The sequence below is a fragment of the Nanorana parkeri genome, unplaced genomic scaffold (genome assembly GCF_000935625.1).
Source record: "Nanorana parkeri isolate BGI_ZX_2015 unplaced genomic scaffold, ASM93562v1 scaffold2488, whole genome shotgun sequence".
Lineage (NCBI taxonomy): Eukaryota > Metazoa > Chordata > Amphibia > Anura > Dicroglossidae > Nanorana > Nanorana parkeri.
The window spans coordinates 72644-92079 of record NW_017308756.1 but is presented as its reverse complement, the minus strand read 5'-3'; the positions used below and the strand labels follow the sequence as shown (position 1 = coordinate 92079).

At 48.5% G+C, this 19436-nt stretch overlaps 1 protein-coding gene across 1 annotated transcript in view; it reads right to left on the bottom strand.

Annotated features, from left to right (window-relative positions):
- The window catches only part of TRIM66 (tripartite motif containing 66), a 41100-nt gene extending 28247 nt beyond the window's left edge, over window positions 1-12853 (bottom strand). Inside the window, exons 1-7 of the mRNA XM_018573691.1 lie at window positions 12845-12853; window positions 9141-9262; window positions 9023-9027; window positions 8524-8674; window positions 5486-5602; window positions 4477-4591; window positions 1455-1601 (exon numbers count right to left, since the gene is read on the bottom strand). Of these exons, the coding sequence (XP_018429193.1) occupies window positions 1455-1601; window positions 4477-4591; window positions 5486-5602; window positions 8524-8674; window positions 9023-9027; window positions 9141-9262; window positions 12845-12853 (666 nt within the window). The remainder of the gene's footprint in view (window positions 1-1454; window positions 1602-4476; window positions 4592-5485; window positions 5603-8523; window positions 8675-9022; window positions 9028-9140; window positions 9263-12844) is intronic.
- Window positions 12854-19436: the final 6583 nt, after the last annotated feature.

Genomic DNA, 19436 nt, shown 5'->3' with positions numbered 1-19436 from the left:
GATGTGGGGAGAGGGGCGCATAGCAGAACCTGGCCTTGGGACGGCAGGGATAGTAAATCCGGCCCTGCCCCCAATGATTGAGTTCAGGTGTTTCCAGGGAAGGGATCTCTTAATATTACAATATACAAAGACATTGTAGACAATTGTGTTCTTCCAGCCTTGTGGTCATAGTTTGGTGAAGACCATTTTCTGTCCCACAATGACTGTCCCCTGTGTACAAAGCCAGCTCCATAAAGACACGGTGTGACCAGTTTGGGATGGATCTGGTAGGTGTGCGTGATAACGCTGGATTGATGTGAATAGAGGCCAATTAAAATGAATTAAAGTTGAAATGTGTTTTCCTCCCCAGAGTTTAGTTTATGGCAGCTGGTACGGACCCTGTTCTGGGCAATAGCCTGCTGCCCCTCTAATCAAGATAGTCCAATCGCACAACAGATGACCAGGTTCTGGGTGTGTGGCTGGGAGCACCTAGTACCTACCTCCATCTAGCTTGAAATTCATTTGAACTCTTTATTTGTTAGGAACAACTTATACACACAACGTGTTTTAGGGGCCATGACTCCCCCTTCTTCGGGGCTTGGACGATGTGATTGATGAAATAGATCCAGTCAGCTGTTCACATGTCATTAGGACAATGCTAGCTTTGGTTTGGCCTCCAGGCTCTCTGAATCATTCCATCCTAAAGATTTCACCAATCACATGGTCTAAGCCTTAAAGGAGAACTATGAGGGGGGGGAGGAGCTTTTCACTCACCTCATAGTTCTAGCCGACCTGTACAATGAGACTGTCACAGGTCGGCTCAGTAGATCGGGAAGTGAGAGAACACATACCGGCGTTCGCTCACCTCTCGATCCTGTCACGGCTCTCTGCCGTGACAGGGGGAGGGGCTGGATTCCCCTCTCCCCGCTCCGATCTGCCAGCGCTGACTGGCGGAACGGACGGGGGAGGGGGGCGGGTACAGCTGGCTCTGCCTCTAGATATGCAGAGCCAGCTGTCACTCACGCAGCTGGGCGGATCCCGTCATCTACGTCGGGATCCGCTTTAGCTGCGGCGTCTCAGTATACCGCGAGCTGCAGCTCCCTATATACTGAGCCTAGGGTGACGGGAGGACGCTAGCTTGTGTCCTCCCGTTACCCTAAGGAGAATTATGGGGAAAAACACTGACCACAGAGTTCTCCTTTACAGAAGGGGGGTGGGAGGTCCCCAGAAACATGTTGGCTGTATCTGTTGTTCCTAACAAATAAAGATTTTAAACAAATTACAAGTGTAATGAAAGGCGCTGCTAGCAACACATCCAGAAGTTTGGTGGAGGAACCCGAGTGTCCTGCACAGGGCCCTGACCTCAACCCTACTGAACACCATTGGGATGACTTGGAATGCTGATTGTAAGGCCGGGTCTTCTCCGCCAGTGTCCTGTATGTGCAGTAATGCGGTTTACAGTGTATTAGACATACCAGCTCCTTGCTGAACAGGAAGGGGACGCTGTTCTTGCTGTACATGGCCCAGTTGATGAAGTTCTGTACGTGATCCAGCTGACGGTTCAGTACCAGCACCGACTGCAAATGCTGCTCAAACTTCTGCTGCTTCTCGTTGGTGATTTTCTGTGGATGAGAAGAGAATTGTGTGACACGCTGCAGAGGGGGGAGATCAGAATCCACGCTGCTGGTTTCCAGCACATCTCAATGTCAGAGCGAAGGACAGCAGGAGTGACCACACAAGGTGTTTATAAATTGGAGAAGCATTGGGTCGGATTATTTTCCCTTCATTCAAATGATGGTGAAAATCCCCCAATACCAGGAACATCCCCCCAGAATTTATACCAGGAACATACCCCCAGCATTTATAGCCCCCATACCAGGAACATACCCCCCGCATTTATACCCCCCATACCAGGAACATCCCCCCAGAATTTATACCAGGAACATACCCCCAGCATTTATAGCCCCCATACCAGGAACATACCCCCCGCATTTATACCCCCCATACCAGGAACATCCCCCCAGAATTTATACCAGGAACATACCCCCAGCATTTATAGCCCCCATACCAGGAACATACCCCCCGCATTTATACCCCCCATACCAGGAACATCCCCCCAGAATTTATACCAGGAACATACCCCCAGCATTTATAGCCCCCATACCAGGAACATACCCCCCGCATTTATACCCCCCATACCAGGAACATCCCCCCAGAATTTATACCAGGAACATACCCCCAGCATTTATAGCCCCCATACCAGGAACATACCCCCCGCATTTATACCCCCCATACCAGGAACATCCCCCCAGAATTTATACCAGGAACATACCCCCAGCATTTATAGCCCCCATACCAGGAACATACCCCCCGCATTTATACCCCCCATACCAGGAACATCCCCCCAGAATTTATACCAGGAACATACCCCCAGCATTTATAGCCCCCATACCAGGAACATACCCCCCGCATTTATACCCCCCATACCAGGAACATCCCCCCAGAATTTATACCAGGAACATACCCCCAGCATTTATAGCCCCCATACCAGGAACATACCCCCCGCATTTATACCCCCCATACCAGGAACATCCCCCCAGAATTTATACCAGGAACATACCCCCAGCATTTATAGCCCCCATACCAGGAACATACCCCCCGCATTTATACCCCCCATACCAGGAACATCCCCCCAGAATTTATACCAGGAACATACCCCCAGCATTTATAGCCCCCATACCAGGAACATACCCCCCGCATTTATACCCCCCATACCAGGAACATCCCCCCAGAATTTATACCAGGAACATACCCCCAGCATTTATAGCCCCCATACCAGGAACATACCCCCCGCATTTATACCCCCCATACCAGGAACATCCCCCCAGAATTTATACCAGGAACATACCCCCAGCATTTATAGCCCCCATACCAGGAACATACCCCCCGCATTTATACCCCCCATACCAGGAACATCCCCCCAGAATTTATACCAGGAACATACCCCCAGCATTTATAGCCCCCATACCAGGAACATACCCCCCGCATTTATACCCCCCATACCAGGAACATCCCCCCAGAATTTATACCAGGAACATACCCCCAGCATTTATAGCCCCCATACCAGGAACATACCCCCCGCATTTATACCCCCCATACCAGGAACATCCCCCCAGAATTTATACCAGGAACATACCCCCAGCATTTATAGCCCCCATACCAGGAACATACCCCCCGCATTTATACCCCCCATACCAGGAACATCCCCCCAGAATTTATACCAGGAACATACCCCCAGCATTTATAGCCCCCATACCAGGAACATACCCCCCGCATTTATACCCCCCATACCAGGAACATCCCCCCAGAATTTATACCAGGAACATACCCCCAGCATTTATAGCCCCCATACCAGGAACATACCCCCCGCATTTATACCCCCCATACCAGGAACATCCCCCCAGAATTTATACCAGGAACATACCCCCAGCATTTATAGCCCCCATACCAGGAACATACCCCCCGCATTTATACCCCCCATACCAGGAACATCCCCCCAGAATTTATACCAGGAACATACCCCCAGCATTTATAGCCCCCATACCAGGAACATACCCCCCGCATTTATACCCCCCATACCAGGAACATCCCCCCAGAATTTATACCAGGAACATACCCCCAGCATTTATAGCCCCCATACCAGGAACATACCCCCCGCATTTATACCCCCCATACCAGGAACATCCCCCCAGAATTTATACCAGGAACATACCCCCAGCATTTATAGCCCCCATACCAGGAACATACCCCCCGCATTTATACCCCCCATACCAGGAACATCCCCCCAGAATTTATACCAGGAACATACCCCCAGCATTTATAGCCCCCATACCAGGAACATACCCCCCGCATTTATACCCCCCATACCAGGAACATCCCCCCAGAATTTATACCAGGAACATACCCCCAGCATTTATAGCCCCCATACCAGGAACATACCCCCCGCATTTATACCCCCCATACCAGGAACATCCCCCCAGAATTTATACCAGGAACATACCCCCAGCATTTATAGCCCCCATACCAGGAACATACCCCCCGCATTTATACCCCCCATACCAGGAACATCCCCCAACATTTATACCCCCAATACCAGGAACATACCCCAGGATTTATACCACCATCATACCAGGAACATACCACAGCATTTATACCCCACCCACACCAGTAAAACAGGCCAAAATGTATACCTCCACCATACCAGTAACATACCTCCAGCATTTATACCTCCACAATACCAGTAACATACCTCCAGCATTTATACCCCCCACCATACCAGGAAGATACCCCAGCATTTATACCCCACCATATCAGGAACATACACCAGCATTTATACCTCCACCTATACCACTAACATACCCCAGTATACCAGAAATATGCCCCACGTCGTATCCTATTCTTGTCTCCCCCAACCCCACCTGTGATGGACCTCCTCACCTCCAGCTGCTCCAGCAGTGAGTTCATCCTCTTGCTCAGCTCATTAATAATCACCATCTTGGTCATTTTGATCTGGTTCTCCACCTTCCGGTGCATGTGTTTCATTTCATACAGCCTGAGAAACACAAGAAGAGAACTGTCAGAATCTACAGAACCATTCCTCACCATTTCTCCATTCAGCTGAAGGTTTCAGACCTGTCATCAGTTACAACTTTTAATGTTAGGTGTAGAGATGTTCAGATACCAAGTACAGCACTCAGTACAAGTACAGATACTTTTCCAGCTCCAAGACCAGACTAGAGAAACATTCAGAAGTTAGGAGGCGGCTGTCATGTGTAAGGAGCACACGGAGCTCCCGGGATTTGTACATCTCTGTTATAATGTATGATTTTGTTTTTATAAATATAAATATTAGTGATGCACCAATACCAGTTTTGCGAGTACGAGTACTGATACATTTTTGTTTATTACCATGTGACAGTTTTTCTAAAACAATACAGACTGATGATTTCAGGACAGTGGTGGAGCGCCAGAGCCCGGTCCCAGCTGCAACCGCTGCCACCCTGGGAGTTCTAATGAAAATGCCAAGTATCGGCACGGGTATCGGCACTGGTATTGGTACTGGTATCTGAACTGGTATCTGCACTGGTATCGGCACGGGTATCGGCACTGGTATCGGCACTGGTATCTGCACGGGTATCGGCACGGGTATCGGCACTGGTATCTGCACTGGTATCTGCACTGGTATCTGAACTGGTATCGGCACTGGTATCTGCACGGGTATCGGCACTGGTATCTGAACTGGTATCGGCACTGGTATCGGCACTGGTATCTGAACATTTCCAATTAGGTTATGTATTTTTCTGTACTTGCAGGGTCTTCAGAGGGATAATCCATGGAGAAATGTGCATGCATTGCATGTTTTAAATTCTGAATTTTTCTCGCTCTGATTTACTTTCTTCCTTTCTAGCGTCTTTTTGAGCCACATTGTAGCACAGGTATCACTCACCGGTCCTCTATCTGTTTCCCGGCTGCTTGCACGACAATTTTCTTCTCCTCCACTTGTGTGATTACATTTTCCAGCAGAACCCGCTGATTCTGCAGAGCCTCCTCCAGCCTCCGGAACCTGAGAGGACAACACAGAAATCTCAGTGCGGAGCTCAGGCTGGTCTAATAGAAGCCGTGCACAGAACAGTGAGGTTGTTTTAGGGGCCACCACCTATAGCAGCCAATCAGACTGCAGCATTCATCCGTACAGTGCAGTCAATAGGTTCAAATCATAAAGCTTTAACATAAGGGTAAGAATCTTTACTTTAGTCATGCAACTTAAAATCTCATTAGACTCATTGAAAATAACTGACATAATAAATACGGATCCTGTCTAGGCATGCTAGCTTTGTAAATTGAACCTTTCCGAAAATAAGACCTAGTGTCTTTTTTCGTAGAAAAAAAAATATAAGACACTGTCTTATTTTTGGGGAAACACGGTATGTAACTATGTAACCTATAGGATGATGAATGCTGATTAATGTGAATGCTCTGGATGGAAGCAGCACATACATGGCTCCATACGCCGCTGCCTGGAGTGGAGAGTCCAGTAATAAATATCAGAGCATTCAGCTGCTTTATTTTTTTGATGCTGATCGGTTGCTTGCATGACGCGCCTGTATTTAGCGATTAATCTTGCTTGTCAATTATTTTCTTTTTGTATTTTCTATTATTAGATATATTATTTTATTATTAGATATATCAGAGGCCAATGCATTTCAAGGGATGTAGCCACCCCCTTCTGCAGGGCTTAGGTTTGAAATGTGACCCACTGTGCATTTAATAAGGACTGAAGGTGTCAGACTGTCGGTGGACAATCGGTGGAGCGATAACAGTAAGGCAACCGGAGGACACATCAAACAAAGGTTTTCATTTTTGACATCTTATCCTCTGGTACTCCTCATAACAATGTACAATCTCAAAGAGGAACTCTTAATTTGTAAGGTTTCCTTCTACGTTAGCAGCCCGAACCTATATGAATGACAACAGAATTCCGCAAACCATCCGAGTCCTACCCGCCCCCCGACACACACACAAAGGAACAGCACAGCTAATCAGAAAGGCACTTAAGCCACTTTATTTGGATGTTCAATACACATGGTGTAGGGACCCAACCTTAAAGGAGAACTATGAGATGAGTGCTTTTCACTCCCCTCATAGTTCTAGCCGACCTGTGACAATGAGACTGTCACAGGCCGGCTCAGTAGATCGGGAGGTGAGAGAACACATACCGGCGTTCGCTCACCTCTCGATCCTGTCACGGCTCTCTGCCGTGACAGGGGAGGGGCTGGATTCCCCCCTCCCCGCTCCGATCCGCCAGCGCTGACTGGTGGAACGGACGGGGGAGGGGGCGGGTACAGCTGGCTCTGCCTTTAGATAGGCAGAGCCAGTTGTCAGTCACGCAACTGGGCGGATCCCAGCACAATTGCCGGGATCCGCTTCAGCTGCGGCGTCTCAGTATACCGCGAGAAGCTGCTCACGGTATACTGCGGCGTCTCAGTATATCCCGCGAGCTACAGCTCGCGGTATACTGAGCCCAGTGTGACGGGAGGACGCTAGTTGGTGTCCTCCCGTTACCCTAAGGAGAACTATGGGGAAAAGCCTTAACCCCATAGTTCTCCTTTAAGCTGGATTGTCCCTTGTTAAGTTTGTGGTTTGCATCTAAACTGTAGCCAGACTGAGCTTTGTTTATGTTATCCGGGATTGTTGGGTTTCCCCTAAGCTCAGGTCATTGACTGTCTCTGCCTATTGCCTATTGGGGTGTTCTCAACTTCTCCAATAGTTAGATGGAGTAGATACAATGTATAGAGTTATGAATATTTATTCTGCTTTGGCCAGTCACTGAGGCCTTTATTCCAATGGTGTAGGCTGAGGAAGAAGAAACATTTTGGGGGCCACCTTCTAGGAGGGTCACTGCCCCCAAGGCTTTTGCCTGGAGGAGGGAGCCAGAACCGAGAATGGCGTTTGTTCTTCCATCTGGGCCTTGAGCCTCCTGACCTGGTCTATGGCAGAGGTCTAAAGATTCCTTAACCGGCCTGTGGCAGAGGTCTAAAGATTCCTTAACCCGCCTGTGGCAGAGGTCTAAAGATTCCTTAACCCGCCTGTGGCAGAGGTCTAAAGATTCCTGAACCAGCCTGTGGCAGAGACCATAGAACCTGAGAAGCAGCCGACCAGACAGGTCTACAGATTTTGCACTGGATTGTGACAGAGGTCTAGGAAGTCCTCCGCTGATCTGTGGTAGAGTTCCAATTAATTCTGGAACATAGTATCCCAATCATCCTATCTACCCTAAAGAGTTCTCGGAGAGGTCTTTTATGCGGAGGAATGTCTGCTGGTGGTTTGGGTATCTAATGCTCTCTCCCTAAGACTACTGAGTCAATAAATTGCAATTGTCTGTAGCTGTTGTTGGGTCGTTGAGTGTCTGGGTGCAGCTACAGGGCACGTCACCAACAGGAATTTGGAATGTATACTCAAGTGGCATTGAGATCTCCTAAATTAATGTCCAATATTATAAAGGAGTGGTCATCCTTAGGAGCAGGATCCCCCTTGAAGTCCTTTGGGTGAACTGATCTGATCCAGAGAAGGAAAAATACTTTTCACCCTTCTGAATCCAGGAATTCCTGAAGTGTCTTGACGTACATAAGGGGGGTGTATGAACCTGAAATGCGTTGGATTTTCTATGTTGTTTGTTTTTCTTAAATAAAGAAGTATACTGGACTCTATCACCACTTGTGTGGGGTCCTTACTGCCATCGACCATTAGGCTAGATTAGTTAAAATCCCTGCAGCTCCTTAGGGGGTCATTGCCACAATGGGACTGAACCGTACACATTGACCAATAGCGGACAATCAGCGTTCACTATGGGCTCTCATATGAGAGATGCTGCTCTTGTTTATTTCAGACCCAATGACTACGCAAAGTCTTCCATCTGATCCCTATATGATGAGCGATGTGCGTAGCGCGTGCCGCTCACACTTGGCGGCACTCCGGCTCTCCCACCTGTGATCCTTGTGCTCCAGGACGAGGCAATGGCGGCAGATCAGACTGTCACATGACTCGCAGAATAACTTCAGCGTCTCCTGAGTGTGAAGGGGGCAATACAAGACGTTACCGGAGCTGCCGTCGGTCCCTGCGGAGCACAAACAGAAAGCTTCAAACATTTTTAAAAAAGGAAACATTGTATAAACATATTTTGTAATCCAAAGATGAAGATGATTCCATTTCTTTCTTTCTTTATTTTTAATCTTTGTAATTCTTGAAATACATTGCAGGAAAAAAGAAGCGGGACTCGCGCCCTGCATGGGGGCCAATCAGGTCCTACATCTTATTATGGGAAGAGAAAACACAAAATACGATTGGCTGCTCTCAGTTAAAGGAACTTTCCATCCTCCATCCTTAGTGTCAATCATGTCTGCGGTGTAATTCTGAGCGTATATACCGCAATTTTCTAGATATTTCCATCATTTTCAAAGACCAAATGAAACAAAAGCTGGTCAACGCGGCCTACCAATACCCTGGATGTATAAATATTACCCTCATGGCTACTCTAAAGGTCATGAATCTTAGGCACAGCTCATCCCGCATTCCACCAGCAGCGAGTACCTGTCCTCTGCGACAGATAATGCTCTCCGCTCCCCTTGCTGTGTCGGTGCTGTTCAGCGCATGTGCTGCACAACCACTTGTTGCAGCGCGTACACAGGCTGTGGGCGGGGTTCTTCTCTGCGCATTCATAGCAGCTCTGAAAGACACAACAAGATTGTATCACATGTATGGTGTTATTTAAAGGAGGACTTTTCTCTAATTGTAGAAGGGATGCAGGGAGGGAAGGAGATGAAGTAGGGTAGGAGTGCACAAAAAATAAGACCTACCCCGAAAATAAGACCTACCCCGAAAATAAGACCTACCCCGAAAATAAGACCTAGTTTGGTGGTAGCATGTGAGGGGGAAGAGCAGGAGAGATGGTATCGGCCTGCAGGGACATACTGTATTAAGGGGATGACAGGGGACTCCCTCCGGCCAGCACAGTGACAGGGAGCACTCCAGTACCGGACTTCACCAACTGCTGTCCCCCTGAAGGTACTGCTTAATGTAATGGTACTGTACTGTATTGTGTACCGATAAATGGTACCGTACTTTACCGCGCTGTCCACTGTCTGATGTCCCCACTGCTGCACCGCTGGTACCGCTGTCCCTGATGGCAAAGGAAGCCGGCGCTGTAGAAAGCATGCTGCGGCGGCGGAGGGAGCAGAGACGCATTAGCAGATACTTCCTCTATAGCGCCGGTTACTGTGACAGGCGGAGTGACACCGGATAACTTTGGATTGTTGTAAATTTTGTTGCACATTAAAAAAAAAATAAGACATCCCCTGAAAATAAGACCTAGTGTGGTTTTTGGGGGCAAAAAAAATATAAGACAGTGTCTTATTTTCGGGGAAACACGGTATCTACTTCCAGCTATCCAAAGATTTATGCAAAAAGAAGGTTTAATTCCCCTTTAAGATTGCTCTGAGAAAGTTGTTCTCCTTCAGTCGTCTCTTTATCTACATATCAGACTCATCATCTGCTGCCAGTCACCGGTTTATGAATGTATTATAAATGAGAAGTATTGAAGAATATTCAGTGTATTCAGCTGGTACACACCGGGTGTAGTGCGTTGTCCTCTGAGGCCGTGTTGTGCGTAACCAACCTAGATACAGCCAGTCAGCAGCAAAGTGTCCCTGGAAATGATTTAGCTACTTGGCAACTATGCGAGTCCCCCAGAGAGAGTTTATAGAGGTCACATGTGTACCAACAACCTACAGGGAGCGATCCCCTAATGAAGATAATAGCAGCGTACTAAGGACGGGCGGGTGACAATCTACAAGAGGGCAAATAATCTGCTCTATAAACATACAACACAGATATATAATAACAACGTATATACGATGTATCACCTCATGTGTGTGAGCACTGGCGAGTACGTCAAGGTTATATAAATGTATAATAATAATAGTGGGTGACTGTGGGGAGGGGACATTAGAGTGTAAGCTCCTCTGTCCAGAGACTGATGTGACTGTGGGGGAGGGGACATTAGAGTGTAAGCTCCTCTGTCCAGAGACTGATGTGACTGTGGGGGAGGGGACATTAGAGTGTAAGCTCCTCTGTACAGAGACTGATGTGACTGGCTTAGTGTCCTCTGTACACAGCTATGGTATATGTTAGAGCTATATCTATATACAATGATAGTCTGTGACTGCGGGGAGCTCCGGCAATGTTTGCTGGGACCTTGCTATACCCAGTCGTGTAATTTGTCTCCTCTCTCTGTTGGATGTCAGGCGCTGATCTCTACAATGTATCTTTTATTTGGTTATTATTATTTTATTTTATACATTTTATTATTAAATAATTTTTGCACTTTTGCTAAATTCTGCGTCACAGAAAACATGAGATTCTCAGACTTCTTCTCACGTCTCACAAATTGGAAGATTGAAAATCTTGTCAGATGTGAGCGCAGAGGAGACGAGGAGCGAGAGATTTTAATTAACCTCACAACGTGAATTTGAGGCTAAAAATAGTCACTTTCCATGACTGGCAGCAAAACAAGATAATTACCGACGCAAAGCTGAGAGAAAACACAAAGAAAACAGGTGCGTGTCACTTCCTGACACGGGGAGCGCCGCGATCACGCAGACCACACATACGATGATCGCTGGAATGACCGATCGTACGCTCGCCTGATATTACGGCAATTTAGCGGAATGCGGCGTCGGAAGGTGAATGCCAAAACCAAGTGTACAAAGTGGGCAGACTGGTGAACAAAAATGTAAAACATAAGAAAATGCCGTAAATTAGAGGAAATTCCATCGATCAGCTTCCTGTCATTGCAAATAATGAAACCGGGAGGAATACATTCATTTTGGGTGACAAAAAAAGTTTATAAACTGACAAACTCCATGTATTTCAGCCTTGGCGGAGCTGGAAAATTACCCGGAACAGCTGGAAAAATGAACTAAAATTCCAGCGTCAATTTTTATTGATAGACCAGATGATAAATGTTATTAAAGTCATGTGATCTCTCAGGGCCAATGAACTGGACGTGAGCAGTGTGCTGATGTCATGTGATCTATCAGGGCCAATGTGCTGGATGTGAGCAGTGTGTTGATGTCATGTGATCTCTCAGGGCCAATGAACTGGACGTGAGCAGTGTGCTGATGTCATGTGATCTCTCAGGACCAATGTACTGGAAGTGAACAGTGTGTTGATGTCATGTGACCACTCAGAGCCAATGTACTGGACGTGTGCAGTGTGTTGATGTCATGTGATCTCTCAGGACCAATGTACTGGACGTGAGCAGTGTGCTGATGTCATGTGATCTCTCAGGACCAATGTACTGGAAGTGAACAGTGTGTTGATGTCATGTGACCACTCAGAGCCAATGTACTGGACGTGTGCAGTGTGTTGATGTCATGTGATCTCTCAGGGCCAATGTACTGGACGTGAGCAGTGTGCTGATGTCATGTGACCACTCAGAGCCTATGTACTGGAAGTAGGCAATTATATTATATCATGTGATCCCTCACAGCCAATGCAGTGAAAGCTGGAAGTATGATGAGGTCATGTGATCCCCTCAGGACCAATGTACTAAAGGTGAACAGTGTGTTGATGTCATGTGACCACTCAGAACCTATGTAATGGAAGTGAGCACATTACATTACAATGTCTTGGTAAATCTAAAATGATTGTGCAATCCTATTGTAACACGTATCATAACATGTATAGCCAGCTTTACAGGCCGAGGGCCACATGCTGATTCACCATACATTCACCGACCAATCATTCACCAAAACAAAGCTAAACTCCGGGCAAGCAGCTACACAGTTACAAAACATGTATGTGAACTCTGTTGTCCTCCAAATGATTTGTGATTCAGATCAGCCAGTCAGATGACCTAGGCACCCCTGCCAGACAGCGCAGCCAGACCATAGACAGCAGGGCAGCTTGGTCAAGAACACAACACAGCCCCAGCCGGCTGATTGGACTAAGGGAAAAGAGAAGTGAATATTCTCACCTTTAGATTTACCAAAACTATTCACCATGGAGACAAACCTAAACCATCCAATCGGGCCGGCCCTCATATACATAGCTGACAGTAGAGCCAGAGCAGATTGTACAATCGTATTCTATAGTGTGTGCTCCGCTACTCCAGTCTAATGGATCTCATCAGCGCAGGACTGCTCAGCAAGCATTGCCCGCGGTGTCCTTAGGGGTGGGCGGGGCTTGCTGGGACAGATTACATAGTACATTCCCAGAGATCGGTCAGTGCGGAAATCTCGTGACTCACCTTCGTCATCTTATAATGTCCGGTGAAGTCCTTTTATAGAGAGATGTCTCACCTGCTGGAGGTCTCGGGAAGGAGCAGAAGACCTGCGAAATGACACAAACATAAGAGACAGGATACAGAGCGCAGAACTACAAGTCTCAGCATGTCCCCCGAACCATACTAGTAGTACTGAAGAAGGACGGAACCCAATGATTCCGGATACAAATGATGACAATGTTACTGTTCACATAATAACATTGTATAAGTATAGAAATTGGTGATCTCACATTGTCCCAACATAAATCAGCCATTGGCCGTGGATGGAGCGGGGAAGAGTTTACAACCCCACCAGGAAAAATTTCACTTCCTGTCCTTAAGGTTGTCACCGGGGCAAGAAGGGCAATGGCAGCACTGAAAACAGTTTACAGCAGAACTCCAACCAAGAACAACAGCAGAAAATGAAGAGCCCAATACAAGATCATAACAACGAAACCTGATTTGGCTGCAACAATCACCTCCAATCTAGGGCTGCAACCAACTAATCGATTCATTGATAATAATCGATTATGAGAAGAGTTGTCAACTATTCTCATTATGGATTAGTTGGTTGGGGAGGGCAGAGCAAGCAGTGGGGGCGTGCAATCGCCAGCCTGCTATTGGCTATTTCAATTTGAAATGGCCAATAGCAGGCTGGCTATTCCCCCCGCCCACTACCTGCTGTATTTACATTCAGCTGCCACCTGCGGAGTCTCGCCCCTGGCGGCCGTCATTCCCGGGCTGAAGCGATTCCAGCGCCGTGTGCTCACATTACAATTATTTTTACAAAATTGTCAAAGGTGGGAAAAAAGTCATTTTTGGTTTCACAAATTGTGCTGGGGGAGGTGCATTGCAGTGCCATTCATCTCAATGGCACCCCAAACGCGCCTCCCACCCATTGTGATCGGCTCGCCATAGAACGAACGGAACCGCAATGCCGTGCGTTCCAGTGCAGTTCGATTGCAGAAAAATGTCCATGCATCTTTATTCTGAAGTAGACGTAATGTTTGTAACGCGGCATTCGTGTATTTTATTTTAAATTATGGAAGGCATGGAATTTTTTTTTATCCAATTAATTGATTCATCGAAAAAATCATCGGGCAACTAATCGATTATGAAAATGATCATTAGTTGCGGCTTCAATCCAGAAATGTCGCCGTAGTATTTTTTATTGCCACTAGATGTCCTCAGCCTGCTGGGCAGCAACTACAGGTTCCCAGCAGAGATCAGGCAGTGGCAGTGTCTAGAAATCAGGCTGGCAGTGGGAGTGTCTATAGATCAGGCTGGTAGTGGGAGTGTCTATAGATCAGGCTGGCAGTGGGAGTGTCTATAGATCAGGCTGGTAGTGGGAGTGTCTATAGATCAGGCTGGCAGTGGGAGTGTCTATAGATCAGGCTGGCAGTGGGAGTGTCTAGGTATCAGGCTGGCAGTGGGACTGTCTAGAGATCAGGCTGGCAGTGGGAGTGTCTAGAGATCAGGCTGGCAGTGGGAGTGTCTAGAGATCAGGCTGGCAGTGGGAGTGTCTAGAGATCACGCTGGCAGTGGGAGTGTCTAGAGATCAGGCTGGCAGTGGGAGTGTCTTTACTATGAGCTCAGCAGGAACTTTGTCTCTCTCTCTCTTTTCTTCCAGTTTAATATGTTTCGGGTATGAAGCTTTACATTGGGAAAGGCTTCTTCTCAGTTAGAGCTGTAAGCATGTGGGATAGACTCCCCCGGAGATGGTTCAGCATCTCAGTTCCCTCTGTGACGTATTCGGAATATTCCTGGATACTGACTTCTTATAAGTATAAACTCCGGAGATTGCTGATCCCGGAATATCCGATTGTCTTACGGGATCAGAAGGGATTTGTTCCCCTTGTTGGAGTGCATTGAACCGTGATGTATATGGGCGGCTTTATCGGGGGTTTATTGTGCCTTCCTCTGGATCATCAGGGGGGGAGGGGTGACTGTGCGCACTGCGTTCTGGTTTAGGTTTCTCTTCTCTCTATAGGATGAACTCGATGGACTTGTGTCTGTGTATATGATTGGTCAGGTCTGCAAACATAATAATGGCGGCCGCTCTGTTATGATCGTCCAGCCCAGGGGGGGGCCTCAGTTGCAGACAGTCGCAGGCGGTGATGTTGATGTGGAGCTCTGACTGCGCACAATCACAAAACCGGCTGGACAGAATTTCAGATCTTTTGGCAGGTAGAGCAGATTGTATAGATTTACTTTGTGTGCAGATCAGAGTTCCTCCTTAAAGCCCGGGGACCGGGGAATACTCTCATCATTGGTGCTCCCAGATCTCAGGACCCTCCGGATGAGGCAATCTGACGACACACAGCGATGGGATCCCTCTAGAGTCTGTGTGAGAATGGATTCCCCTCCCCCCTCTACCGTGACACCTCGGAGTAATCCCAGTCTATCCAGCTGCTGTGGAACTACAACTCCCAGCATTACCCTGGAATAAAACTGGCCTGGATGGCTCAGTTACTGCTTTGCGATTGGCCAAGAATGGGGTCCCTTCACCCAGCTACGTTGGGCTTTACCATATGCACAGTAATGTGCCTGTAGGTTGTAGAGAGGTGACAACGCCATAGGAGGATGGAAGGTGAGAGTTGTCACCACTAGACAGCAAGTGTGTTAATGGCAGAATCAAGCTCCTCATAATGGGCACAGCGGGTGTACAGACCCGGGGACTCAGCACAGGGATGGTGGGGGCCCCTCATAAAGGGCACAGCGGGGGTACAGACCCGGGGACTCAGCACAGGGATGGTGGGGGCCCCTCATAAAGGGCACAGCGGGGGTACAGACCCGGGGACTCAGCACAGGGATGGTGGGGGCCCCTCATAAAGGGCACAGCGGGGGTACAGACCCGGGGACTCAGCACAGGGATGGTGGGGGCCCCTCATAAAGGGCACAGCGGGGGTACAGACCCGGGGACTCAGCACAGGGATGGTGGGGGCCCCTCATAAAGGGCACAGCGGGGGTACAGACCCGGGGACTCAGCACAGGGATGGTGGGGGCCCCTCATAAAGGGCACAGCGGGGGTACAGACCCGGGGACTCAGCACAGGGATGGTGGGGGCCCCTCATAAAGGGCACAGCGGGGGTACAGACCCGGGGACTCAGCACAGGGATGGTGGGGGCCCCTCATAAAGGGCACAGCGGGGGTACAGACCCGGGGACTCAGCACAGGGATGGTGGGGGCCCCTCATAAAGGGCACAGCGGGGGTACAGACCCGGGGACTCAGCACAGGGATGGTGGGGGCCCCTCATAAAGGGCACAGCGGGGGTACAGACCCGGGGACTCAGCACAGGGATGGTGGGGGCCCCTCATAAAGGGCACAGCGGGGGTACAGACCCGGGGACTCAGCACAGGGATGGTGGGGGCCCCTCATAAAGGGCACAGCGGGGGTACAGACCCGGGGACTCAGCACAGGGATGGTGGGGGCCCCTCATAAAGGGCACAGCGGGGGTACAGACCCGGGGACTCAGCACAGGGATGGGGGGAGCCCCTCATAATGGGCACAGCGGGGGGACAGACCCGGGAACTCAGCACAGGGATGGTGGGAGCTCCTCATAATGGACACAGCGGGTGTACAGACCCGGGAACATGGAGAACTATCACTACAACACCCATCCTGCAGAACATCGCACAGACCTCCATCACCTCCACTTATAACCATGTATCCTTACTTTATAGCACCAACATATTTTAAAGCGTTGTACAATTATAAGACAGGCAATAAACATAGAAGATTCACCACAATGTAGCAAACAAGGAAGCTAGAGGTCGGCTGACTCTGACCCGAGGAGCTTGCAATCATATGGAATGTAGAAGGGAAGTGACACAAGCAATAGATAATACAGAAGGTCAGCTACGTGTAAACGTTGATAAGTTTCAGTGCGACCCCCTGGGCTGCAGCACATCGCACAAACTGAAGACGGTAGTAGAGTCGGTGGAACCCCTGGGCTGCAGCACATCATGTAAAAGATGAGACACTAAAACCCCTCATCTGCAGCACATCGCAGACACAGCCACCTCTGCAGCTCATCTCACAGCTGCCACTTTGACCCTTGGGCTTCAGAAGATCACACAGACTGAGGTAAGCTGGTAGTCGGGGCAACCCCTAGCCTGCAGCACATCACGTAAAGAAGAAGAGACAGGTAAACCCATCAGCTGCAGCACATTGCACACAAAGCCATCTCTGGAACTAATCTCACCTCCTGCTCATCGCAGTTGCCACTTTGACCCCGGGGCTGCAGCACATCTCACCATCCTACACTCAAGGCTGTCTCTGGAGCTCATACTGAGGGTAGCTTTTATACTTCGACCCCCCCGGGCTGCAGCATATCGCACAAACCTGCATTTATCGCAGCTCATTTCACCTCCTTATACTACATCTGCAGCACATTCCACTACCCACACACCTTCTGTCCCTGCAGCACATTTCGACTCCTACCCCCATACAGCCCCCCTTTAAATACCATCTCCGCAGCACATTGCGCAACTCTCAGCCCGTCTTAGGAAGTTATTCTACGACACAAAAAGGGAAAAGAACTCAAAATCTCTGATTTCTGGTGCAATGTAGAACTCCTACCAGCGGTGCGGTCCATACACACGGAAACACGTCGCCGGTTCCCTGCTTCCAGCCCGGTGCGGAGGAGACGAATAATCCGCAGATCTGTGACAGGCAGCGCAGGAGATGTCAGGGGAGTCCCAAGTGACGAGCTGTTTATATCAAGAACTGCATGATGCAAGCTGTGAATCCAAATAGGGCTCCCGGGGGAATCCTCCCAGCCTGGGGACCCGGAGGAGCAATAAAACAAAGGATAAGCACGACAGAGGGGTGTTCGGGGGGGGCCCCAACACATCCACCCCGAACACCCCCCCCCCCCCCCATAAATATCACCACCACCACCGCAGGTGACCCTGAAAAAAGTTTCAATTTCCGACCGCTGACCTCTCAAGGCCGAGAACCCGCCGAACCAATCCCCCGACAACTCCCACGGCTGCCTATAGAGATCACACGGCGGTCGGCTGTGTGTGGGATCGAACGTAACCACCGAACGATCGGCTTCATGGCCGAAGGTAGCTATAAACCTGAACACTGAAATCCCACAGAACCTTTAACATGTTCATGTCATTTCCAGTCTGTTTACATCAGCAGCTTTTAAATAGAATAACCCTTGGTGATCCTGCCATGGAGGTCCTTGTTTAGGCACTTCCTGTTATAGGGTGACACCGCTCTGTCCTTGTTCAGGCCCTTCCTGTTATAGGGGGACAACACTCTTGCATTGTTCAGGCACTTCCTGTTATAGGGTGACAACACTCAGTCCTTGTTCAGACGCTTCCTGTTATAGGGTGACAACGCTCTGTCCTTGTTCAGACACCCATAGAGTACATATATAAGCAAAAGGAACAGTTCCAAAGCCAAAGGCTTAAGGGATGAAACTCATGGGGGGCATTTGAGGCAAGTGTAGGACCTTCACAGACATTTCAAATTGTATAAAATTATTATGTTTTCTAAGAAACATTAAAAATGTACAAAACATTTTTTTTTGTAATGCATATTGGTGCTCAACCTAAATTTGGGCGTAAACCTCGTATATTCATATACAGGAGTGAATATGATCTGTGAGTCCTCGGTTGGAGTCAATAGACGGTTACTATTGTGGAAACTCCTCTACGCGTTTCGCTGCAGCCGTGGCTCCACCCGGAGGGACATACGATGTGGGCGATTGTAACCGATTATATGAATATAGCAGCAGCAGCTATTCTCCCATCAGAGTGAGCAAAACAGGACTGCAGAGGCTCCGGTAGTCACCACCTTGGTTCCCCCCCTGGGGGGGGAGGGGTCGCAGGAGAAAACCGAGCAACGAGGAGAGGACCGCAATGGCGGTGTTACTCGTTAGCTCCGTTAGCATAACATGTGTGTTGAGGCTTTCCAAGGTGAGCAGCAAATGTGACCAACTGTATCAATCTCAAGGTGACGTCATCCCTAAATATGTTACAACTACCGAGAGGAAACGGGGAACTGAGACCATAGAACCCCAGAAAAGATCCGTACAGAGATCAACAAATGTTATTATTACACAATATTGAAATGGAAAATAGATATAAACATTTATTTATCATTTTAATATTTTAAAATGTGTAATATTGAAAAAAATAAATACTAGTAAATAATATATAAAACTTCTCAAGAAGAAACACGGAATAGAACGACCGGGAAAAGATTTCTTGTGCACAAAGATTTGTTTGTATCAAAATGAACAAATGTTGTTACAAAACATTAAAATTTAAAATAGATATTAAAGGAGAACTATGGGGTCGGGGCTTTCCCCCATAGTTCTCCTCAGGGTAACGGGAGGACACAAACTAGCGCCCTGCCGTCACCCAAAGCTCAGTATATAGGGAGCTACAGCTCGCGGTCTACTGAGACCGCCGCAGCCGGGACAGATCCGGACATTACTGTTGCGATCCACCCAGCTGCGTGATTGACAGCTGGCTCCGCCTATCTAGAGGCAGAGCCAGCCGTACCCACCCCCTCCCCCGTCCGTTCCGCCAGTCAGCGCTGGAGGATCGGAGCGGG